Source organism: Barbus barbus (assembly GCF_936440315.1).
Source record: "Barbus barbus genome assembly, chromosome: 6".
NCBI lineage: Eukaryota > Metazoa > Chordata > Actinopteri > Cypriniformes > Cyprinidae > Barbus > Barbus barbus.
Window position 1 is genome coordinate 19,594,629 of NC_136734.1, and position 27,468 is coordinate 19,622,096.

General features: G+C 36.4%; 1 protein-coding gene across 2 annotated transcripts; it reads left to right on the forward strand.

The window, feature by feature from the left end:
- Positions 1-26,904, forward strand: LOC306871110 (homer protein homolog 1-like). Of its 2 annotated transcripts, XM_079418810.1 has the most exons (9): positions 1-365; positions 5,511-5,667; positions 13,566-13,697; positions 15,531-15,623; positions 16,017-16,174; positions 24,474-24,630; positions 24,993-25,103; positions 25,212-25,292; positions 25,682-26,894. In XM_079418810.1, the coding sequence occupies exons 1-9, from the start codon at positions 361-363 to the stop codon at positions 25,868-25,870; spliced, it is 1,083 nt and encodes a 360-aa protein (XP_079274936.1). In that variant the 5' UTR covers positions 1-360; the 3' UTR covers positions 25,871-26,894. The 2 variants fall into 2 exon arrangements, with proteins under 2 accessions (XP_079274936.1, XP_079274935.1); XM_079418809.1 differs by lacking the exon at positions 1-365 and having other exon boundaries at positions 5,254-5,667; positions 25,682-26,904.
- Positions 26,905-27,468: the final 564 nt, after the last annotated feature.

Here is a 27,468-nt window from a genome sequence, read left to right on the forward strand (position 1 = left end):
AGTAGATTCATCTTTAGAGCCACACGCCCACTGAGAGAGAGGCAGCGGTTCCTTATTCACCGCTACCTCGCGCTCTTCAAAATTACCATACAGGCGCATTTTCGAATCGCAGAGATGCGAGGTGAGCCCATCGTGTGCCAAACTAGCTGAAATTGGGCAATATTAGTGGGCAATTCGCCGTGGGATTCATTCAGTGCATCTGACAGCCTACATACAGAGCGCGTAACGAGAGACGCAGAATGCCGCTGCTCATAATGTGACTGACCGCGCGCACCGCATCCAAAACCGCTACATTCAGCAGGAAGAAGAAACTCGGTGATCAACAAATCGCTTTTCGTCTCAGGAGAGAAAAACATCAACATGGGGTAAGTTGCTTGTAAATAGCGAAACGTACCGTAGGAATCGGCAGCTCGGAGTATGATCGTTTTATCCACCGGTCTGATGAGGACAGCTAGTGCTGAATGTAAGGGCAGTTATTCATGCTCATGAACGCCTTCCTCTTTAGTATGCATAGGAATGTATGAATAAAAAAAAAAATCGATTTTATAATGCTTAGTTATGGCGCGAATATATTTATGTGCATTATCGTACATAAATATTGCCCACACTAAAATGTAAGCAAACACACATACACATAGCCTATATATCTATATAATACAATATAATATAAAATGATTTATTATATATAATACATATATTCATTCTTAATTCATTGCGATAACCATTTTGACCACTGAGAGTCAAGTCTATTGGTCAGCTGTGTATGATCTATGGTGTTATTTTTTGGTAAATGATAACAAGCATGTAGCTACTCTGAATGAGAATGAACATTAGCTAATTTCATATATTGATGTGCTGCAGTGCCAAAGGCCTTTAATCTCGTCATGCTTATGTAATCTACATTTCAGCAGAGCATGGCTGAATGGCACAGCCTCATCAATACAGTTTTTGGAGCCAATATTGGCAATGACATCTGATATCTGTACATGGAATTTCCAAAGCTCAGCTGGAGATTGAACTCAAATATAGATTTTAAATAAAGGTGACCCTATACATGGAAATTCAAACTTGGGTGCTTGAAGGGTTTTACACTTATTATTCGTTTTGGTCTGAATGACCTAAAATCTTTTCATTGGTAGGTCATATAGGAAGTTGTTTATAAATCATTTTCCCAGGATAGTCTTTGATCAGTGTCTGGAAGTTTAAGTGATCAGGTTGCCATTGTAAATGTTTTATGTATGTATTACTCTGGAGAAAATGATTCCCACTTCCTACTCAATTCAGCGCCACACAATTCAATTTACTTCATGCTATAAAGTGTTTGATTGTTATGTAGTATGCTTGCTAACATTACTGAACAGCTGTTGTTAAGGCAATAGTGGGGGTAATAAAGTGCAGCAGTTGGGTCCTGGAAGTAAAAACCTTTATTTTCTCCATAAGAAAATAGATTGTTTAACGATGAATTATAAACCTTTAAAGACAGACCTACTGTGAGCTACAAGGTTGTTAATCGATATGCTTTTGTTGAAGCCATCTGTTCGCATTATTTCAAATTGTTTTTAAAATAATTGTATTTAACATTAAAATTCATGGTGAAAACTACATTACCCATAATGCTATGCAGAAAATTCCACCAATCAATGAATCTAAGAGTGCTGAGCTCTGCCAATGAAGCACCACGAATGACACTTAAGACACTTTAATATTTAACTATTTCTACTTTTTTAAAATTCCAATAGTGAAAATTTGATAATAAAGAAAATACTTACAGAACAAACGCCGCTGAAAAAGTGGGCGGCACTAAATAAAATAGGCCTGTGATAGGGGCTGTTGGGGCTTTTCACAGATCTGCCCCCTGCTGAACGCATTGAGAAATTGACGAGATGGAAAACATAGGCAGTGCTTCGAAGATAAATATTGTAAAATGAAAAGTGATCTATTTTGCTTATTTTTTCTAAAACAGATGTTTTTAAAGATTAAAACGATGGCACTTTTTCAAAGTCAAGATTGATCATCTTACCAGACAGGTTATGTAACAAACATATGTGAATATGTAACAAAAAAACTTCTTATCCATATATTTCCACTACCTGTACATACTATTTAAGATCACTCAAGCTGGAAGTGTGGCAGAATTTCGTTTTCTTTTTTGTTACTGTATTATTTGGACAGAAATACAGATGTTCATGTAAGAAGTGGATGAAGTAGACTGCTAGCTCTGGATGGTGGTGGGTTGTTGAAGGTGGGTGGTGTGAAATCGTCTCCCTTGTGTGTTGATATTAATATAGAGCTGGCTACATTTGATTGAATTCCTTATATAATTGACTATATATCACTTACATTTAACATTGTGCAGTCTTAGCTTTGAGATACTTTTGACTGTTGAATCCATTGGATTGTATGATCAATCTGTTCAATCTAAGCAAAGAATTGTTTAATAATTGCTTGTAACAAAATTTCAAGTGATTTTCCTAGATTGCTCTGAGGGTTTGTGTTTTCAGACACAGTTTAGAATGAAATCTAGTATTCATTTTCCTTTTATAATGCAGGCTGTTCTGCCATCTTATTTTTTCTGTGTGGGTGGTTGACATTTCACCATGAATTGATGAAACATGAAATGGAAACATTTTAGGAAACAAGATATGAAAATCATGTTGGTTATACTGTTGGCTACTTAAAAAATACATTATTACTTATGTAGTTTGTATTTTAACCTAATTGTATCACATATTCTGTGCTGATGATTGAAGATATGATATGTGACAGACTCTACTGGTTAAATATACAAATTATTTTTCACTTCAGTCAATTACAATTTTAAGTATTTTTATTGTAAATGTATAAATATATTTTGTTATTTATTATGAATGACACCAAGTTTGTCACACCATAATAAATATTTGATAATAATCAAAATAATGTTGGTATCCAAACAAGTTAATAAGCATATACATTTATGAACATCCATACTAATTTTAAGTCATTTTCACTAATATGGCAATATGACTAGTTCCAGTCTATTACTGTTTCATTTTTTCCCCAAAGAGGGAAAACAGAGTAAAGGATGTACTGTATACAAATAGATTGCATTCACAATATAAACATATTTCAAGTTACTACATTTTAAATGGCTATGACCCTCTGGACAAAAACGCATGTGATGTCATGTGAACCACCCATGTGTGGTGACTGCAACTGAATTTTAATCAAATTTAAATGCTAATTATGCAACAAGCCTTTGATGCTCTTCAGAGATCTTCCGCCTCCACGGTGCAGTGTAAGCACTTCTCCATACTCCGCAGCGCTCTCTCGCCTCCTCCTCAACTAAGCTATCCCTGCCTTTCTTCTTTCGTCTTCCTTGCCTTTTTTTCTCGTTCCTTCACATCAGCCCAGCAGCAGCTGATTAGAAGCACGCTAATGTAATTGAATATGGTGATTAATTATCCTGGGAATAGAAGCAACAAACCGTCTGTATCTGTGCTTGGGTTAGTACCCCTTCCCCCATTCTGTACTTCCCACTTCTGATCCTATATTTTAATAAGCATGACAGAATATATCGGGATTGATTGGGATTTGAAGGGTGTTATGTGGAATTGGGTCCGACTGGAGTGTAGGTTGTGGGAATGGTATGGAAAAGCTATATCTGCTGATGACTGAGTATACAGTAGTCAAGTCAGATGCCCTTTGACATTGATTTTAGGCCAGTTGCTTTTAGAGTATTGGGATAAGGTCCAATGAGCAGTCTATACTGGGATTCCCTCGGTGATTGGATTTGTTTTTGAAAACCTCCCATGTAACTTTATACAGTCTAAGAAATAAAGGTTCCAAAAGTGTGGTTTAATTTTTTTCCCCTAAAGAACCTTTTTTAAGAACCTTTTTTTTCTGTGAAAAGCATTTAGATAAAAATCTAAAGATTCTTTTTTTTACTACAAAGAACCTTCTGTGCAGTGGAAAGGTAGCACTAATACTTTTACAGTTTACTGCATGTTGTTATTCTTGTAGTTATTTACCTATAGTGGCTCGCACATTCACAAGAATAAATTAACTTTAAATATGCACTACAGATATTTGACCTCTCTGTCGCCCTCTGTGATTGTATGCAAGATTGCAAAGTTGTTTTGTGCTTCGCAACTGAACAAAGCCTGAAAATTTAATCTTCATTGTCAGCTTTACCCTAAAGATTTTCTGTAGTGCACCTTTCACTGATATTAAGAAATGCTGTAGAAATGGTTGTTCATTGTTGGTTTATGATACCTCATGCGTTAACCAATGTTAACGAGTTGAACCTTACTGCGAAGTATCACTGTTCAGCTTTGGCTGCATGAATGCTAATTGCTCATTAATTGCGGATGACATGTATGTATCACTTGGAATGTGTAATTGTGTTGAGAAGAATGAGAAAAGTTCAGAGTGAGACAGCTCATCTGACTGGGGCTCCGGTGTTCTTTTGTTCTCTTCTGTGATGATTGCCCATTATTCTAGAGAGTGATTATTCCATTCTGCTTGTGGTCCACATGATCTGTTTTTTTTTGTTGTTGTTTTTTGCCCAAGGTGATGATACCTTTCAAAAAAATTTGACCTTCATTTTTCACTGTGCATGGCCTCCAAGATGACTAATTTCTTAAAGGAATGATCCCAAAAAATGAAAATTCTATTATAATTTGCTCACCCTCATGTTGTTTCAAACCTGTATGAATTTATTTCCTATGTTGAACCCAAAACAAGATATACTGAGAAATGTCTGGCTGAGAAATGAAAGTAAATGGCATCCGGTGTTGTTTTAAAGCCCACTGACATTCAAAACCAGTTGAAACCTTCTCCAAACTATCTTCTTTTGTGTTACATAGAAGAAAAAAAGTCATAACGGCTTAAAACAACACGAGGCTGAGTAAATGAAACAGAATTTTCATTTTTGTATAAACTGTCCTTATGAAGGGTGCATTGTTGACTTTTGTATTGTTAACACAACCTTGAAATGCAGCATTGGAAAACATGGCTGGGGCGTTTATGAAATTTCGCTCATCCTCTTAGACTAAAAGAAGTAATGCACATTAGTTTATCTAGTATTTTTGTTACCTTCATCTGTGTGCGATTATCAGAGCTAGGCCATCTGGGAAAAGAGCCCTGATATGCTCTTAGTGTGGTCCAATGTGTGCAACCGTACTTCCAACAGCAAAGATCAGGTCAATAGGGGTGGGACTGCACAGATTACTGCGTCCCTGACTATATTTAGTGTCCATCCCAAACGGCCCCAGCCAAACAGCTGGCATTTCCATATCAGCAGGGCGTTGAATGGTCGCCTTGCACTGGTAGCAGGGCACCAATGTGTCTGACTGGTTAGGACAGGCCCAGGTTTCCACCTGGGTTCAAACAGTGGTGATCAGCAGCAAGATGGAGGCTGAAGAAATGGTCATCCGTCTACCGGGGCGTTGCAGCGCGCCTGGTGGAATCGGAGAGACGACTGTGCTCAGGCACAAAGAGGTTCACCATTTTTTCTTCCTACCTTTTAGAGAGCAGCCCATCTACAGCACCCGGGCACACGTCTTCCAGATAGACCCCAGCACTAAGAAGAACTGGATGCCCACAAGCAAGCATGCGGTCACTGTATCTTACTTCTATGACAGTACCAGGAACGTATACAGGATTATCAGCCTGGATGGATCAAAGGTAATGTGGTGTTTTATTTTCATTCATGTTTACACTCTTAAAAATGAAGTCTATTCTTCCATGAAGAACCTTTGACATCCATGGAACCCTTCCATTTCACAAAAGGTTGAACCCAAAAATGGTTCTTCTGTGAAACCCTCTTTTGGACCATTTAGTTTTTAAGAGTGTATAGGACTGCAAAGGGAAATGGAGGAAAGGAATGGAATAGTCTTATAATATGTTCTGTGGAGATTAAAGGATTGTCTTTGGTCCAAGAAAAGCTTCTGATAGTGCTTTCCAAATCTCAAAAATATAATGTCAGTTTGATGCATCAGTTGAATTTGCAGGACCCTTTTGTGCACAAGAGATTTGAGTGTGCAAAGGACCGACCTGCTAGAGATTGCTATCAAACATATTCCCTTGGATAGAAGTGGATTATTTCACTCTCCCTGTGGAGAGCAGCATGCACTAGATTTGGTCACTGCTGTACAGTCTTATACAGTGGATGTAATGGTCCAATAATCCAGGAAACATCAATAAGACAGTAGTGGGGACTCTACATCCGCTAGAGTAAGTCCATCCATCTTACCGTAGGCTGTTTTCTCTAAGGCTTTCATATTTTTACCTTTTTATTTTCATGTAGTTTGTGTAATTGTCCGCAATACTTGGAATCAGACCACTGCATGTACCTCCTCTATCCTCCACCAAAAAACGCACTGTTAAAATCAGCCATATGGTTTTTTACACCAAATCACGAACCCTTGGACCTAATTAGTGTATAATTCACAAGCATTGCTCCTGCAGGAGTGGACACATTATTGCTTTCAACCACTCCACCAAAATCTCGGCAGTCACATGAAGTGATTCATGTGCAGTTTTAACCATATCCCTACGGTTCCTAAGCTTTAGCAGAGCAGGATTTAAAATAGCTCCTGCAGTATGCCTGAATGTGCTTGTGAGTTGGGATGCTCAACCCTCCCCTTAGCCTTTGGTTTCAGCGACAGAAATAACATGTGAACCAGTGCACTTTGCACTGTGACTGTTGACACCTACACAGGCAAGCACACACTGTTTATCAGCAGTTGATCCTATTGAATTTTGTGTAGACCTTAAACATACCATAGGGTTAACAACATGATGCTCATTCAAAAATACATTAACATGCAAGTTATAGATAGAATGACTTGAATGCACCTCTTCTGTTATGAGCATGTTTTTAATTTCTAAATAAGATTCTTTTTTTTCATTGCACAATGCACATAAAGTAAAAAATGTAGAAAGCCTTGATAAAAGAATGGAATTGACTGGACCCCTGCAGACATTGTGTGTCACGGTCAGTAAGTCTCTTAAAATAGATAATTTGACCTTTTTATAACAATCAATGTTATAAAACAGTCCCACAGTTCCTCTGTTCTAAAAAGGTGATATGGTATTTTTAATGGGTAAAAGTGCTTTTACCTTTGTGAAATGTGATGATTTATTGATATATGTGACAAGGTTGTGTACACTCACATGCATTCACTCACATGTATACAAGGAAATTATGCTTTTTTTCTCTGGCGAGGCCACATGCATTATGTTTGATTAAACTTAATATGTTTAGTAATTAAATTTGATTAAAATTCAAACTTTGATTTTGTTTTAATAAAGCACATTTGTGATGCAACTACTGCATCCCAAAGTGCTGCACAAGTGCATGGACACCCTTAATTGTCATCTACCTATCCCATAACCTCTTTAACATGCAGCATTTTATTGGTGGTTAAAACTCTACACTATCTGTCTAAACTTGATTTAGGCATCTAGCAGCCACAATCTAAAAAAAAAAAAGAGTAGCCTACCAAAAATACCATGGTCATTCCATGGTATCATTTGAAATACTTTGGCGTATCATCAGAATACCAGGGTTCATAAATATGGTAACCATTTAGTTATGCCTTTAAATGTTACTGTTCCTTCTGAGACTGGGGCAGGGAATGGGGTCAGCTCAGCAGCTGTAATTAGAGTCTGATCTTAAGTCAAGTCTGAGCCCTGAAGGGAATTTCAGTTACGGCTCACAGTGGCTAATGGTATTAGCAGGATGCTACATTGATTGAAGAGCTAATGAAAAACTTGACATGATATTTAAGCTCTGTCTATTCCTGTGTTTTCTCCCTCTACCCCTATGCAATTTTTCTGCCCTTACTTTTGTATGGCACAGCTGATTGTGGTCCTGTCACTCTGAATGACAGGGACTTGTCACTAAAGCCTTGCCCTTATCTGAACCACTATTGACTTATAATAGGCAGTAGCACAGCCAGCAGTAAGGTCTCTATCCGTTGAGTGCTATTCACTTTATCTTGAATATAACTTCACTTGACAGTATTTGATCAAATGCAGTTTCAGTTTATTTTGGATTTTTCTTTGCGGATTCTCTCTTTTTTGCCATTTTATTTAGAGACAATAACTCAGAAACAATACTAGCTTTTCAGAATAAAAATGTTCAGTAGCATGCTATTACATAGCTTGCTCATTTTCAAAATAGTGAAGCTTTTTCAGTTACATGCAGTTTTTAGCAGCAGTAGTAGTGTAGCATGATCACTTTTCACAATTCATCATGGTTTTTAAACCAAATGCATTCTTCTTGTTCAATTTTAGTGAAACGGTTTGTTGAATGTTTTATATAAATAAACAGGTTCAAAAACATCATCATGGCCACATATGTGTGATTCTTGTACACCATAATTTATGTAGATTAGTGTGTGTATAAGTGAGATTTAACCCTTGTGCTTCTAAAAATCCTTTGCCTCATTTATTTTTTCCCGATAAAAAAGTAAACTCGAAAATCCCTCATTATGCTATATTATTACCAAATTTTGTAATACACTTTTGTAATGCACAATGTGATAACGTTAACTAGCATTTGGAGGAAGAAGAAAATCTTCTGGGAATTTTGTAAATTCTTTCTATTTTTTGTATGCAGAAAATATTATTTCAGTCTTTCTATTTTTTATATATTTTTATTTTATTCCACATTGTTACCTGCCGTTTCTTTGTAATTAAAGAAAATAGTTTTTCAAAACTGTGTTGCTAACTGCTTGATTATGGTTGCGACACTCTGCCCTATTTTAACCCCTGACAGATTGCAAAAGTGGCATGAAACGGACAGCTTCTTCCAACAACGGAGACGTTAGTCTTAGCACTATTCTTTGCTGCTGTCCACCCACTGTACAGCTTTCAGCTGTTCTCATGTAATTACAAGCCTGAAGTGAGTGATTATACAGAAAGCTGCGTGGACTCTGATTAGAGCTCTCGGCGAGCCGTCTGCATCTGAAAATAAAGACAGATACCAGCTTCAACGTACATAGCATTCAGCTAGCTGAGCAGCACATACACCAAAGTATGGAAAAGGCTCAAACTATGAAGTTCCTGAGCTGGACTACCACACATACACATACTCATCACTTCATTAGGTTTACCACTTAATGTGTACATTAGACAGCGCAAACATCAGTCAAGCTGATGCAGATTAGCAAACACTATCATGGATTTGTTAGAAAACCTTCAGTATCTTGATTATTATATTTGCACATTTTCTGAAGGAAATAATGAACTGCTTGCTCGTGTAAAACTTGCTATTGTGTTGTGTTTGGTTGTTTTTCCATTAAATTAAATTGGAAATTAAATTTTCCAATTAAAAACATCCTGAATAATTAGCCCAACTACATTTAATGTCAATCACAACAATGCATCAACTGTTTCTAAGCAAAAAACTATTTGAAAAGATAAAGGCACTTACTTTATTTTTTAATTATTATGTTTTATTTTTAAATAACGGAAGGAATGGTAACACTTTAGGGACCAATTCTCACTATTAACTAGTTGCTTATTAGCATGCCTATTATTAAAATATTACTGGTTATTAGTACTTATAAAGCACATAAAGTGCATGACCATATTCTACATTACTAATCCTACCCAATACCTAAACTTAACATCTACCTTACTAACTATTAATAAGCATCGAATTAGGAGTTTATTGAGGCAAAAGTCCAGTTAATGGTTTGCTAATTGTGAGAATTGGACTTTAAAATAAAGTGTGACTGAAAGAACTACTAATTCTGTTTTGAGTATTAATTTTAAAATACTATCGTTCAAAAGTTTGGGGTTGGGTATATATATGTTGTTGTTTTTTAGAATTTCTAATGCTCACCAAGACTGCATTTATTTGATCAAAAATACAGTAATATGGTAAAATATTATTACAATTGCCTTCTAGTCTTCTAATGTAATATATTTTAAAATGTCATTTATTCCTGTGGTAGAAAAGCTGAATTTTCAACCAGTCTTCAGTGTCACATGATCCTTCAGAAATCATTCTAATATGCTTATAATTTATTCATGTGATAATTTAATTCCAGTTCGAATTATCATCTCTACGTGAAGGAATTGATCCAAAAGTCATATTAAAAATATTTTTCGACCACTACAGTTTTACAGGTAATGAGCATTTGACTATTTGCTAAAAGGATGCTTGTTGCAGAGTACTGAGAACTAAAATTAACTATGGACATGTGGACTATCACTTTTGAGCTTTGCTGTTGCTGCCATTCCCATTACTATGGTAACAGCAACTTCATGATTGGTGGATCTCTCTTCAGGATTATGTGTAATTCACCAGATATTCATCGCTTAAAACGATATGAAATTGAAATCACACTGATTTCTGCTTTCCACAGAGGCGTAAACCATCTCTTAACATCCTCAGTGCTCATAGCACATTTGTTTTAAAATATGTACAGTATATGCAATTAAAAATGAATGGGATTTTAACTTGCAAAACCCTACTGTTGTGCTCTGTAGGTTAACCTGTAATATCTGTGCGAATACTAATTACTGGAAGTATAGAACAGAGAGAACAGCATTCATCCTCTCTGAGGGAATGATTGTATAACATGTGTAACACACACACACACACACACACAGGAAGCTGACAGTGGTAGCCCATTGTCAATTTTCTTGCTTGAAATTACACGTTTGTGTGTGGCCAATTGGCCTTGTTCTGGAAGTGTGTGGGAGTATGAGAGCGCTCGAGGCCTTTTATCCACGCAGTCTTCATGGATCAGTATACTTTGTGCATCCATCTATTCCATGTTTTACATTCCCCATCTTGAAGAAGTGCACTGCAAAAAATAGATGAGTATATTATGCTTCTGCTTAAAACTAGTAAGAATAAAACGTAACACTGGAACAGGATAAACACCATGACATGAAGTCTTACTATCCATGTAATTTTGCAGGTTAATACATATTTTGTAAGAATGTTTAGATATTTCTGGTGGAAAACTGATACTGATTAAGGATAGGATTTTTTTGCTGTGAAGATGCCTGAGTCTGTGGATGCTCAAATTATGATTATGTGAGTTCCACATAATATGTGCAACATTCAGTGCACCTCTTTGCTCTCTCTCCTTCTCGCTCTTTCCTCCCTCCTTATTTGCTCTCGGTTTCACACCCACACAAACACATTCACTGGCAGCGACTGTCGTCATTTCATCAATAACATTTCACAGGCTTATAACGCAGGAAATATCTTGAGATGTACTGAAGGCAGTTAAGTGTTTGTGAGCAGACATTTCTGACCATGTCCTGACCATCTCATTTAGACATTTTAGAAGCATTTTTAAGACAGACTTCTCACTGTACAGCAAATAAGCTATTTAATTATTCCATAATTGATAACTGATTAAACGCCACCCTGGAGAAAAGTCATTAAATCCACAAAGAATGTGTAGCCAAAGATTTCTGCAGCGTTTAAACACCTGTCATTCACAATGTTCCACATATTATATTATATTGTTTAATTTGAGCCTATTAAAGGGATAGTTCACCAAAAAATTAAAATTACCCTATGATTTACTCACCCTCAAGCCATTTCTATTCGGGCGGGACTAGTTTTACAGGGGGTGGTTAGAGAAATTTGTGTTTCACCAACCCGGTCTCATCCCAAGTCGTCACATATTGACGCTTTGGATTTGGCGTCGCTTTTTGACGCTCAAGGTACCCCTTTAACGTCATTTTTCGACGTGGAGGGAAGCGTAATTTTTCGGCGTCGATATGCTAACGCGCTATTGGGAATTTTATCGTCATAATAAGGTTGCCATTATTGCATATATGTAGAGGTGTGATTTTTGAATGTAAACAGTCAAAATAGTGACTTACCCAACCCTGCCCCTAAACCTACCATCTGTGAAGAAAACGCAAGGCAGATGCAAGTACTGGCATAATTTTTTTTTAAATGATTAATATACGCTAAGTGTTTCCTATTTAAAAAAATTACCTTCCCTTCACGTCGAAAAGTGACGCGAGAGGGGTACCTTGAGCGTCAAAAAGCGACGCAAAAACCAAGCGTCAATATGTGACGAGTTGGGATGAGACTGTGTTAGTTTCACAGACATACTTGGTGATTTTTTTTTCTCACTCAACCTCTGTGATAATTCCAGAGCAAATGACCTACTGTTTTTTAGCAAACTCTGAGAAAACGAATCCCATCCAAATGCGAATGTCATAGATGCTCTTACTGTGTGCGTGATATATTTGCCTCCCGGCAAAGAAATAAAAAAATAACAATAATAAAATCAAGAGCCAGATCACGTTAAGAGTGGCTATTGTAATATCAGCATCAGGTAAGATTACTCACGTTCATTTCTGCACTCAATTACATTAAGTTTTAATTACACCCTTATGAAGATTAAACATGGGTTTACTACAAATAAAAAAATAGTTAAACTAAAGTAACCACACATTGTCACAGTGCCACATGAGGGAGGAACAGGAACACGCAGACGAGGACGTAAACTCAAATAATAGTCTTTACTGAACACATCAAGGCAGGGCAAGACAAGGCTTACAGACAGGAAACACCGGGGGTAACAAGTAGACCAGATGAAATCAAACTGAATAGACAGGACTATAAATACACAGCTAAATCATAGATAACGAGACAAACACAGCTGGACAAGGATTAACTAATGATCACATTAGACGAGGACAGGAAACAAACCAAATATGGACACAAGAGGCGGGAACACATGACACACACGACAGAGGACTGACACACATTAACATGGTTTTGCTATACTAGCCATTTAGCTTCACCATGGTATTTGTAGTAAAACTGTGATTATACCAATGGTAATCAATCCGAATGACTGTGTTTGAGGGTGAGTATATCATGGGGTCATTTTCATTTTTGGGTGAACTATCCCTTTAATAAAGCTATCAATTTCATTGTTTTTGTGACAAAATTAGAATTCTGCAGATTTTCCCTAAAATCTGAAAAAATAATCAGAAATAATTTCTTTAGAATGATCAGCAAATAATGAGGGAATGGGAAAGAGAAATATCCATTGTTATTTCATTATTGTTTTATACTATTAAATTATTATTTTTTTTAATTTTGAATGAAGTTTGTTTCTGTATTTCAGAAGTTATGTACTCTTGTCATTTTTATTAGTTTTAAGTTTTTAAGATTTCTGTTCAGCTTTAATGTATTTTATTTCAATTAATTTTAGTATTTTAACTGTAAGTTTTTCATGTAATATTTATATTTTATTTCAGCTTTATTTCAGTTAACAAAATGGTTTCAGTAGTTTTTAGCTACCAATAATAACATTTGAAATATCTAAGGCCCTATTTCAACTTATTGACTTCAAGGCCCCATCTCAGATCACACTCTTTCACACACTATTTCTAGCTGGATTTGGACCCAATGTGTCAGTCACCCCATGTTATGGACCATATTTTGCCTTTTATTTGCTCTCTCAAAAAAAACTTTCATCTTAAACACTTCATAGCCAGATTGTTCATTGTAGTGCACAATTATGTTTTTCACAGGATTTTCTGAGAAATGTTTTTTTTTTTTTTTTTTCATCTCACAGGCAATAATAAACAGCACTATCACCCCGAACATGACCTTCACGAAGACGTCTCACAAGTTTGGGCAGTGGGCAGACAGTCGTGCCAACACAGTGTATGGGCTGGGTTTCTCCTCTGAGCTTCATCTGGCTAAGGTGGGTGGAATTATCTCTCTCTCTCTCTCTCTCTCTCTCTCTTTCTTGTCTTGCTGTCTCTCATTTTCTTCCCTGTGTCTCTGGAGGCCTTGTTCTCCCATTCGTTCGTTCTCTTCCACCCCCTGTGTTTCTGAGCTGGGGAACACCTACACACTGTGCCCTAATGAGGAGCTGTACAGTCATCAGTGCGTGGGAGGCTTCTTCTGTGCAGTGCTTTCCTCTCTTTCGCTCCCTCTATCTCTCGCTCCTGCATTATGATGATGCACTGTCAGGAGCTGGGGATTGAAAACCTCACCAACACTTTTCGTCTTCCTCCTCTCTCCTTCTTTTTTATTCTCTTTCACTCTCCTCTTTCTCTCTTTCTTTTGCTTTTACATATCACCATTATTTATTTATCATTTTGAAAACGATGTGTTCTTTTTAGGAATGGGTCTTTCGGTTTGGTACGCATATGTGCCAAACAAATACAGCCTTGTTTTAACCACTGCACAAGTGGACCTTCATCGGAAACTTCCAGTTTTATATATTGTTACTTTTGATAACAAACAAAGTCTCATGTTTCAAATTATGCCCATTGTTTTCAGGAAATTCTAACAATAAATTCCGTTTTGACTCTCTTTGATTGCTGTATAAACGCCTCAGTTCAAACGCCAGCGCGGAGCGTGATTTTTATATTTAAAATAAATAGTAATTAAATTTAATTTAACCTTATAGAAATGTAAAAGGGCTCCCTATAGTTCAGAGCATGAGCTGAGGTAGATTTTTATCCCAAAAATGTTTAATTATAATTGATTTTATTTAAAGAAAGAGCCATTTGTTCAGTAAACCACTGTTTAATAAAAAAAAGCAATTTTAAGTTTAGTTTTGTCCCCCTGCTATACCGAAACCATACTGAACTGTGACGTCAAAACCGAAGAACATACTGAACCGTCATGTTTGTGTAACGTTACACTCCTAATGTATGTATGTATATATATATATATATATATATATATATATATATATATATATATATATATATATATATATATATATATATATATTTATAACTTTTTAAAGGTGATTTTTCATTTAAATTTAGTTTAATTTTAATTAACAAAACATTTTCAATAGTTTTACTTAAAAATAACAACAAAGGAAAGATCAGTGGTCATATCTGAACTTTCTAACTCCAGTCTCCAATAACAGATCTGTATGAGTATGATGATACAATAATGGATCACTCTCTTTCATACACTATTTCTTGCTGACTGTTGACACTGTGTCAACCAGTCCATGTTATGGGCATTATTTGACCTGTTTTCTGTTTTCTCAAAAAAGCCTGCCATAAACCTTCTTTCTCTGATGTGTATTCACTCAAGATCTGATGTGCAAACATTGTTAATGGAACACCATAGCCCTGAACCTAAAGTGTACTCCAGTCTCCCCGCTGGATATTCAGAGGGAAATGCTGCAGTCCTTCTAGAGCTCTGGAAGCTTTAATGGGAGCAGTCTATATTGGGAACTGTGACCATTGCTCCTTTTTTAGCAGAGAACTCTAAAATAGTTCATCCATTTTAACACATAAACATGATATTCTTATTTCTGTTTCTACATGCAATACCAAAAGGACATGAATTAATAGGCACCAGCATAAACTGCATTTTGTATGCATCAGGCTTTATTTAGCTAACTTGACCATCGTGATTTTCTTGGTCGAATTAGCTTCAGCAGAAAGATCTTTCTGGTTGATGTGCTTTATCAGCTGGACCAGTGAAACCAGCACCAAACTAGCACTAACCGGCTACTAAAAATACACTTAATGTGATTATTAAAACCCATTTCTCTTCTCAGTTTGCAGAAAAATTTGCAGAGTACAAGGAAGCAGCCAGGATGGCCAAGGAGAAATCTCTAGAAAAGATGGAGCTGGCAAGTTCGCCCTCTCAGGTATGTCCTGTAATGTCTGGAGGATGGGCCGGTTGCTTACATGGAATGAAGTTTGCTTGGAATAACATTTTCCAAACCGTCATTCGAAAACTCTCAAAATTGTCATTTCAAGGAGAATATATACAGTTGTAAAAATCCTAATCCATACGTTTTTTGCAATCAGTATATTTTTAATTTACATCAGTATAGTCTAACCAGTATGGAACAATGACATCCGCAAAGACTTTGCAACATTTCAGTCTCCAAGGGAAATCTCTTGTCTCCAAGAAAAATTTAGTTTTCCTAAATCCCACCATTTGTAATTAGCAGTTTAACGGTTATATATGTAAAAGAAGATTGTCATAAGTATGTGAGGGTGCAACAAATAACCCACAGATTTGTTATTTCCCATAGGAATCGCCTGCCGACATTCATTCCCCCCTGACTCCACCCGTCACTGCGGACCTCTGCCGAATCAACGGCACTGGTGATGACGTCACTCTGTCTGACGTGTCACCGAATTCTATGCTCCAATCAGACCTTTCCCCGACCACGCCGACCCTTGCACACAGGTAACTGGGGCTTAATGTAAAATTTGTCACAATTATTTATTCAGTTTCTGCTTAAAAACTTTTGAGTTTTTTTGCTGATATTAGAGATATTGACTCAAGGTATGATCGATATTTGATATTTAATTGTGCTACTCACCCTCGGGCCAAAAATTTTGAGAATTTTAGCTTTGCAGAGGATCCACTGGTGTGCAAGTGATGTAGTGAATGGGTGCCATCAGAATGAGAGTCCAAACAGCTAAAGATAAAGAACTCACAATAATCCACAAGACTTCAGTCCATCAATTATTGTCTTGTGAAGTAATCCAAATCTGTTCCGATGAAGAAACAAACTCATCTACATCTAAGAGGGCCTGGGGGTGAATACATTTTTAGCAAATTTTTATTTTTCACCATTCCTTTAAATCAGTGGTTTTCAATTCCAGTCCTCGCGCCCCTCAGCTCTGCATATTTTGTATGTTTATCTTATCACTTCAGACGTTTGTTCGATTTGACCTTAAGTGCCCTGCGAAGTGGACATCGCAGGATATTCTGCCATGATTCCAGTTCGAAGGGAGCGTATATGTTCCATTCAAAGTGCAATAAAGTGTGCGAGACGTGAATCTAAATTCTATTTATTTACAGAGGTATATTATGTCACAATTCACACTTCTCTAGTTTCCTCTGTGTGTGAAAATGCTGCAGGCCGTGGCGTAGTGCAAATCTGTGAATGAATGTTCAAAAGTGAACTAAACTTGAACATTAACTAAACTTAAACGGATTTCCCCTGCTCAGGGAGTAGGGAGCACTGAACACTTTCTAGGGATCATGTCAATCGGAACACAGTTCATCCATGGAGCTCTCTACTAACAAGCTGATAATCTGAATCAGGTGTGTTAAAGGGGTCACTATTTAATCACTATGTACCAATCACTATGTTCACTATTTTTATTTTGATTAATCTATCGACTAATTTATCGATTAATCAAAACGATTTATTTCCCACAAAAAATCAACAATTTTACTTAAGAATATTTTATTCAAATATATTTTATTAAACTAAATAAAATCCAAAATTCTATGAAATCCTTTTTTAAAGTAAAAGTAAAGTGCAACATAGAGTGCAAGAAGCAAGTGTCCATCTCATAGTCCAAATCACTCAAATCAATGTTCAGCATTATAGTGTAAGAATGACAACATATCCACGTGTTCTAGTCTACTAATAATACAATTATAATCAAAAAACACTATTTAAAGAAGTATTTACCAGAAATATTATTTACCAGAATTTATTTAGGAGAAAAATGTAAATGTACAGTATTTCTTAAAAAAAAATTACTATTTTTATATTAAATTTATCTTAATTTAAATTAATTTTTTATTAAATAAAATCAGTTAATTGGAGATGCTTTTGATTATTAAAATTTAATGGAACCATTACAATGGAATCCAGAAAATAATGGAAAACAGAATTTGGTAAAGATAAACCTGTAAAACTCAATTAATTAGACAGGCTTTTTGATTAATAAAATTTAATTTAACCATTAAAATAGAGTATAGAAAAACTGAATTTGGAAATAAAATGGATTTCATAGGGCCCTATATTTGTGGTAATAAAAATAGATTTAAGTGAAAAATAGCCTTTAAATAATAGCAATGAGGAAATAATAATTAGTTCAAATAATGTATCAAAAGCAAGAAATTATATGGTTTTATTGATCAAAACTGTTAAATTACATAATGTATTATAAACGATAGAGCTAATGTACATTATGCATTACAACAAAGGTCTGCAGGGAGCACCAACGGCCTGACGATTGTTTTTACACATTACTGTTTAATATTGACCAAACACCATTTAATTCAAATGTCCACTTAATCTTTAATATTTGGCCATTTCTTTAGGACAGAAATGCTACAGCCACTGTAATTAAATGAATATGTGGACATCAAAACGTGTAAACTCAGAGTGAGGGTTTGAGCTTTTATTTTGAAACCGCGATGTATTCTCCTGTGTTTGTGTAGATCTATAAATGATTTACCTCACAAATCTGATGAAATGGCGCACGTTGATTGATAGATTAATGTGTGTTGGCAGTGTGTGTTCACAACCACCCTATAATGATTTTTTAAATCTCTATAAATAATATCCCCTTTTTCAAATCAAGCCATTCTCAGCTTCTTATCTGTGTGATGTCACACAGACCCAGGCCCCTCCCACGATAGTTGATTGACACTGCCTTCTTACCTTAGACCCGCCCTGAGTGAGTTGCCATCAGTCCGCCATTGTTTCGACGCTGGAGCAGATGAAGACAAGAATGACTCCTAAGCGATTGAGGTGTTCTGTTGTTGGATGTAATAATGAATATAGCAGTCGTCATTTACTCCCAACATCTGAGCCGCTGAAGATGCAGAGGATTAACAGAGGATTACTTTCGTTTTTGAAGGGAATGCGCCCTCCAGTCTACCTAAATGCGTCTATGTTCGCGTGAATCATTCGTGATCCAGCTTCACCTACAGATGAAGTGAGTATTTGCAAATCGCCTTTCCTAATAATGTGCTGGTTAGTACATTATTAGGAATGTACTAATAATGTACTAGCTAGTGAAATTTTAAGCAAAGTATGTTATAGACTTTTCATTAAGACCCTAAAGAATAATAGCAACTTGTGGAAAATGGGCGTCCGATGACCCCTCTAAATAAGACAGACATGCAAAATATGCAGAGCTGGGGGGCGAGGACCTGAATTGAAAACCACTGTTTTAAATGTTTAGCAAATTAGTTTAGCTGAAAATGAACATGGAACTTCATACTTTACATTATGATGTTGTGATGCCTTGTATCATTTTAAAAGATTGTTTTTAGATTTTAGTGTTTGATTTTTTTTAATTAGACAAAATATTAGAATTTTAATATAGGCTGTTTTTGTTAATATCAATGCATTCCTAGTTTAATAAAAGGTGTACCTAAATTCTAAAGTAAAGGGGGTGTTAAAGTTAGCACTAACAGACACAAGTTCATTGCGCTTTTCTCTCAACCATTTTTAAATTATTTACAGTATGCGCATTCAGACACTTGTTCACATGAGTATGTACTCAGCAGCTTTTTTAGTCTGACTGCAAAGGCAAGTTTAGAGCCCATTTCACTGAGTCTCTAGATGCTTGAATTTTAATTAGTTGAGCAATCCTGTGCTGCAGGTTCAAAAATAGCATTCTTACATAATCTCAGGTTAATGTTTCACTCTCACCTGCCACTTGAAAAATACTAACCGATTATTGGACGCAAATGCACAGTGGACCAAACCGCTTTCAACACCCACACTGCAGCTCTCTTCCAGACAGCTACATGTTTTGTCAGAGTTTTAGAAGCATGCATCAATAACTATATATGTTTTTCACTGTAATATGTCCAAACAAGAATTATATAATACAGTGGCATGTTTTCAGCCCGGAGCAAATGTGACTTATGAAGATGGAGGCGGCGTCATCTGTTTCTGAACCTTTGCAAAATGAGTCAAAAAACCCACTGTTAAATCAACACAACATTTTTATAAAATGTGACCTTAAACAGGACTGTGTTTTGTCCACGTGAATTCATATTTTTGTGAACAAATTCATATGGTCTTTGTGTGTGTTTTTTTTCAGACGCGTGCTAAAAACTTGCCAAGTCTGCTCCTACTGATATTCACAGCTGTTTGACCACAATGTTTTCACTGAATACATTCTTATGCAACAATGACTGTAGATGCAACAAAAACTTCGTTCTATATGATATTCTGTTATTATTTATAGACCAATATGCATACTGATGTCAGCAGAACTCTCTTGATGTTGTGTTTTATTAGTTTGTGTTTTGAAATCCTTTGTAGACCAATTATTTTCTGATCTTTCCTGCAACTTTTTGGGAGAATCTTTGCATCCTTTGTGATTTTCTTTCATGGTCTTTTTTGTATGAAGTTGTGTTTCTAAGGCTGATATTTGTAAATCTGAGAAACCGTTTAATACATTTATTAAATGTCATTACACTTCAATTTGTCAGTTTGCTGAAGTTTTCCAACTTGAATTTTAACAATGAAAACTGGCTGACATGTGTGAGTGATCTTAGTGAAGCAAATTGTCCTTTCAGTTTTGCTAAGACTGATTCATACCAATTTCAAATTATATGAAATAAGCAATTAGTTCATCAGTGAGACTTTGATTTTGAAGTAAATAATGCCATTCGTTCTCGTCGTTTGCTGAATATGTATATATCTGGATATGGGTCATAGATTAGCTTGTAGAGTGTATTTGTTCTGCTTTGTCTTTTATTACGTGGTGAGTGATTTGAAGGCATTTCGTCAAACAGTAATTCTCTCACCCACAGTCGTGTGCAGTACATTAAAGTGAGTGTTGAGTGGCTGGTTGGGCAGTTGCCACAGTGTAGTGAATCACATTTACAGTGGGGCTTAATATGAGACGTACACCAAAATGTGTGGTACGCCAATCAATAGTCTTAAAACTTCATTAAGGACTGCTCTTTATGTGGCATATGGAAAGCGATCCATTTTATCGGTGACCTAAAATGTATACATTCAACAGAGAGGCACCGTGAGTCCTTTGAAATTCTATGCTGTTGAAGCTCTGAATAGAGGAACGATCAGATAGAGATTGTTTATTGATTCGCATTCAGCAGGCCTGAAGGACAGTCACACTGACATTATGCTTATGCTGTTCTTTGTAGTTATGTAAGGCTGACAGCCATATGCTTCTGTGCACCTGCTTACATACAATGACCCTTTAAAATAATGGCACTGTGATTAATATTTCATATCTAATGCAATGACATGGCATGTTTCAAAGTATAGCGTAAAAGTCCAAGTCATTTTTATACATGAAATGAGAGGCTTCGAGACTTGAATTTAAATCAAAATATTTTATTACATGAAAACAAGGTACACATAATAAAAATACAACTTTAAGATTGGGAATGAAATAACATGCAAGGATAACAGTCCTTAAATTAGAGTTTTTAAATCTTTAAATTATTAATGATATAGTCACACTCAACTAATTCTTACGTGTTCTGTGAAATTTCCTTTATTTTTTTGTCTTAAAAATGACGATTGTTAAATCTTGAAGTCTATCTTTAATTAAAAAGACTGAACAAACATTTAAACAGACTATAATATACAACATATATTGACTTACCAGGCTGAAGTCCCTGTTTCTCTTAGCTTGAAGCTGAAGGACTCCACTCTCATCTTCTCTCCTCTCGTTCTCCTGCAGAGGAACATTTCTTCTCCTTGTGTGCGGCGCTTTATAGCCATGTGTGTCTCCAGCCCGCTGTGTCACAGCTTCAGTAGGAGTTGGAGAGTGTGGGTTGAGGTGTTGTCTGTCAAAGCGGGGGTCGGGGGAGGAGGCGATCACGTCAGCCGCAGCAGAGGTGGCAGCACTGGGGGAGATGAAAGGGAATTGGCGTCGCTCAGTAGTGTAGGCGACAACGCTGAGGACTCTGTGTTGGTTCTCTACACGTGTTGTGGTTGTGGTAGTTTAGTTAATGTTCCTGCGGTGGAGTGTGTGGCAGGAGGCAGAGGAGTGGGATGTGTGATGAGATGTTATGCAGGATAACAGTGGATGGGATTCCTCATAGATGTGGGTTGGTTATGTGTTCGTTGGCCCTGTGACAGAATCACTGTTTCAGCATTTGCTTTTTTTGTCAGTACATGAGGATCAGAGCACATTGTAAATTTATGCTTGATTTGGTTTGTCACTACATGAAGAGCACAGATGGACTGACGAGAGATGGTCATTGCATAAGTGAAGAATTAACTTCTTTTGTCTTTGAGACTTTTTGTCTCTTTATAATCATTAGGTGACTTTCTACTTTGATCTATTTCAGCTTGTCACATTCCATCAGTCTTTTTATTGTAATATTTATGCAAATGACAGAACTCGGATCACAGAGTTTGTAATAATCCTTGTTAATTGCTCTTGAACTCTGTCCAAGTCTTGGTAAAACATAGAAAGGTCAAATTAAAAAACTTTTGAATCCAACTTTAATTACAGTCACGGTTAAACTGCCGTGCTTCCTACACACAGTCCTCATTATGGTCTACACAGTAGGAGTTTTTAAACTGGGGTCCAAGGACCAAGTGGATGCTTGGGGATTTGTGGATAATTTGAGAAGAAAAAAAAATTAAGGCTGTTTTTTGGGGTAATGTTTTAATATACACTGCCATGGTGAGCATGAGACACATCTTTCATGAACATTTAAAAATCTGCTTGACCCCAATTTTTGAACGGTAGTTTTATTTGATCAAAAATGATGGCAAAGCTGAATTTTCATATATATATATATATATATATATATATATATACACACACAGTGGTGTGAAAAAGTGTTGGCCCCCTTCCTGATTTTTTATTTCTGTGCATGTTTGTCACACTTTAATGTTTCAGATCATCAAACTAATTTAAATATTAATCAAAGATTACAAGTAAACACAACATGCATTTTTTGAATGAAGTTTTTTATTATGAAGGGAAAACAAAATCCAAACCCACATGGCCCTGTGTGAAAAAGTGCTTGCCCCCTAAACCTAATAACTGGTTGAGCCACCCTTAGTAGCAACAACTGCAATCAAGCGTTTGCGATAACTTGAAATGAGTCTGTTACAGCGCTGTGGAGGAATTTTGTCCCACTCATCTTGGCAGAATTGTTGTAATTCAGCCACATTGGAGGGTTTTCGAGCATGAACCGCATTTTTAAGGTCATGCCACAGCATCTCAATAGGATTCAGGTCAGGACTTTGACTAGGCCACTCCAAAGTCTTCATTTTGTTTTTCTTCAGCCATTCAGAGGTGGATTTGCTGGTGTGTTTTGGATCATTGTCCTGCTGCAGAACCCAAGTTTGCTTCAGCTTGAGGTTACGAACAGATGGCCGGACATTGTCCTTCAGGATTTTTTGGTAGACAGCTGAATTCATGGTTCCATTCATCACAGCAAGTCTTCCAGGTCCTGAAGCAGCAAAACAGCCCCAGACCATCACACTACCACCACCATATTTTACTGTTGGTATGATGTTCTTTTTCTGAAATGCTGTGTTACTTTTACGCCAGATGTAATGGGACACACACCTTCCAAAAAGTTAAATTTTTGTCTCATCAGTCCACAGAGTATTTTCCCAAAAGTCTTGGGGATCATCAAGATGTTTTCTGGCAAAACTGAGACTGATTCATGAACACTGACCTTAACTGAGGCAAGTGAGGCCTGCAGTTCTTTAGATGTTGTTGTGGGGTCTTTTGTGACCTCTTGGATGAGTCGTCGCTGAGCTCTTGGGGTAATTTTGGTCGGCCGGCCGGCCACTCCTGGGAAGGTTCACCACTGTTCCATGTTTTCGCCATTTGTGGATAATTGCTCTCACTGTGGTTCGCTGGAGTCCCAAAGCTTTAGAAATGGCTTTATAACCTTTTCCAGACTGATAGATCTCAATTACTTTCTTTCTCATTTGTTCCTGAATTTCTTTGGATCTCAACATGATGTGTAGCTTTTGAGGATCTTTTGGTTTGGGGGGTTAAACCCTTTTTCACACAGGGCCATGTGGGTTTGGATTTTGTTTTTCCTTCATAAAAAACCCTTCATTTAAAAACTGCATGTTGTGTTTACTAGTGTTATCTTTGATTAATATTTAATATTTGTTTGATGATCTGAAACATTAAAGTGTGACAAACATGCAAAAATCAGGAAGGGGGCCAACACTTTTATATATTTATGTGTGTTACATATATAATTACATCCATACAGTGTATTTGATCCCAAAACTGAATGGTAGTATAAGATATTAATAAAGTTTCATATGAAATTTGATAACATTACTGTTTAATCCTGCTCTTGAAGAACTGGTCAGAAATAATTAAATTAAACAGCTATTTCATTCTACTGACAGCCCTAATTTGTTTTAAACATTTATACATCTTATATTAGTCTATTTGGTGAAAAAGTATGTCAACTTAATACAAAGCAATATTCTCAAGATAATATTTTAATCATTTGTGTTGGCTTCAGGACTGAGACAATATAAAAGCCAATTGTTCAGTTTTAAAAGAAAAGTATTTATAATTATACCACACTTAATATATTTACACACAGTATGTAAGACTTTATACATGAAAATATAGCTGTCTTTATATTTTAGTTAGTAGCTACCTGACAGAGGAATGGCACCTAAGTTTAAAAAACCCTGGTCTACAGATTAAACCCTAGTTTAAAATGGACATTAAAAATCAAGGATATATATATATAATTTAAGTTTGGTTTTAATGTTATTTTTGTTTTTGTTCTACAGCCCGACTACCAACAAACACTGGGAAGCAGAGCTTGCAACACTAAAGAGCAACAATGCCAAGCTCACAGCTGCTCTGCTGGAGTCCACGGCCAACGTCAAACAATGGAAACAGCAGCTAGCAGCTTATCAGGAGGAGGCTGAAAGGCTACATAAACGGGTGAGGAGGGGAGGGTTGACCTTTACCATTTGTAACTCCATATCAAGAACATATTGTCCTGGGGTTCAATAGATCTAGTCTTATCTTGAACTGTTGGTATAGTGAGTCTATGACAGGGATGATGGAGTGTTCACACTGACAGCGATATAATTTAGTGTCTGCATTTTCATTTGTCGTTACTGTTGCTGCTCATTTACATAAAGTTCACATAAACAAGGCTGAACTTTTTTCCATGGCCTCACCAACAACTGTCAAAGAAAAATACTTTTTCAAATCACTCTCAATGTTAACAAGACCCTTAAATTTAAATCTTTGTAACTAAATTTGTGACAAGCATAGTGATATTTTTTTTTTCACTGCAGGTTTCAGAATTGGAAAGCCAGAGTAGTCAAACCAATGTGATCAAATCCCAGAAAACAGAACTGAACCAAACAATAGAGGAGCTGGAGTGCACATTAAAGGCAAAAGAAGAGGTACTGGTTGTTATTATGTATGGTCAAAATATATAATAATGTATTCCTTCATTCTCAGCTTTATTGCCAGATTCTATTTAAAACATCTTTCCTGTGTGTTCTTCATAGGAAATGCTGCGATTGAAAGAAGAAGTAGAAAATGCAAAACAGCTTCAAACTCAGAAAGATGAACTCACCCAAAAGTTAGAGGTAAGGACTGTCCTAAAAATGTATTTATATATGCATTAAAGTTAGTTGTCAATATGTTTTTTGAATGAAATGCACTTTAAATTGATCAAAAGTAAAGACATTTATAATGTTACAAAAGATTTCTATTTCAAACTACACAACTGTTTCCTACATCGCACCAAATCAGCATATTAGAATGATTTCTTAAGGATCATGTGACACTGAAGACTGGAGTGAACTAATGACTGCTAAAAAATCAGCTTTGCCATCATAGGAATCAATTACATCTTAAAATATATTAAATATAAAACAGTTTCCTAAATACAGTTTCACAATATTGCCGTTTTTACAGTATTTTGATCAAATGAATGCAGCCTTGGTGAGTATAAGAGGCATGGTGTGTGTTACAGGATACAGACTTGCGGAATAAGGAGCTTGAGGAACAGTTGGCTGATCTGGAGCAACGTCTGGAGTCAAGTCAAGTGGATCAGGAGAACCTCCGCAAGAACCTCAAAACTCTGCTGGAGATTTTGGATGGAAAGATCTTCGAGCTGACAGAGCTGAGAGACAACCTAGCTAAGCTCATAGAGGACAGCTAGATTCCTCCAACTCTCGCCTCAAAACATGACTTTAATGCTACTTTCTTTTCCTTTTTGCGAAATACACAGTGTTCGATTGAGGCCGAGAGAGTCTGATGTGCTTTCGGACTTTTGTTCACTCACTTACACGGAATGATAAACCTTTGGTTGCACTTGATTTTGTATTTTTGAGGTGGGTTCATTCTTTTCAGCGCCACTGCTACCTACCGAATTTTATTGTCAACAATACACCTGTACTTTTGTCGATGTTTCCTCCAATTTTCCCCTGAAATAGGCAGCCTGCAAAGAACATGGCTTTACTTTTTAAAGGTGCTGGTTTCGTGTGCCTGGCTGTTAGCGTTAATGGACGTTTCTTATGCTGCTGTGGACACATATTACAATTACTGAATTACACTGACTGGATCTTCAGTCGTATTTTAAGACTGGATATTCAGAGCCATATGTTGTAGCCAAATGTTATTGGCTTGCCTCTTCCCCGTCATGGAAACTGCCTCAATGTTCAATCAGTCAAAGTTTCAGGATACTCAACCGCTGACCTAAAAAAGCTCTTGACATTTAGCAGACTTTGAGACGTAGATGTGGCGTATGCTTTAGGCCTGTAATATACACTGAGCAATATTAGTGTGAGCATCTGTATGCCAGATTAGTGCAAGCCACTTCAATGCATCCGTCAGGTACTCAAACAGTCGAAAGGATGATTTTATGGCCTGTTGTAGGTAAACTTGGATTTCTCCAATGACCAGTGTAATGCTTTTGGATCGTATTGGCCTTATAATAACCCGTATCTATACATTTTTCAGGATTTTCTTGAAGACAAGGATCTTCCTTGGTTTGTTGACTTACCAAATGCAATTATGTACTCAATTCCTTACGATTTTCAATAACAATATTATTGTAATATTTAAAAGTCCATCCTGCTGATGGGTATTACAATACATAGATCATGATACATAAGGTCAGTATGATTGTATTTATATGTGGGAAAATTCTGTTTTAAATTTCCCAATGTTAATAAAGACTATTTAAACATATCTCACCACATTGTTCTTTAGAAATGAAGAGACAGAATGACAGCGTGACTCATCGAGGTTTTATAACATGAAGACCCGCAATCTGTGAGAGAAAAATACATTATTTCTTCACAGACCGATCTGCATAAAGACAGGGCTTAACTAAAATGTATATTCATTATAAAAATGGCCCTGGATTTATAGGATTTTATTTATTTGCATGGCTTTACAAGAAATACTAGTTTTAAAATTAGGCTTCCTCATAAATCAATGTTTTTTCAAGACAGTGGGAACCCTCCTTCAAATCTTTTTTTTTTTTTTTAGTTATTTTGAGTTGTTTTAGCTTATTTTAATACTTGTTTTGTCTTATTTAGGGCCGCTTGGAGGTTTGTTGGGCCTCACCTGATTGAGAAACATGGCCTTAATCCTAAACTTGAATTCTTTACACTAGGTGCGAAGGATATAACTACACAAAAGAAGCCCTTTCATTGTCATTATTGTTTAGGCTGTCCACAAACACATAAAGCGTATCAGTGTAAGGTAAAATCAACTCAACTGAGTGGTGCAACTACCCTAAACACCCATATT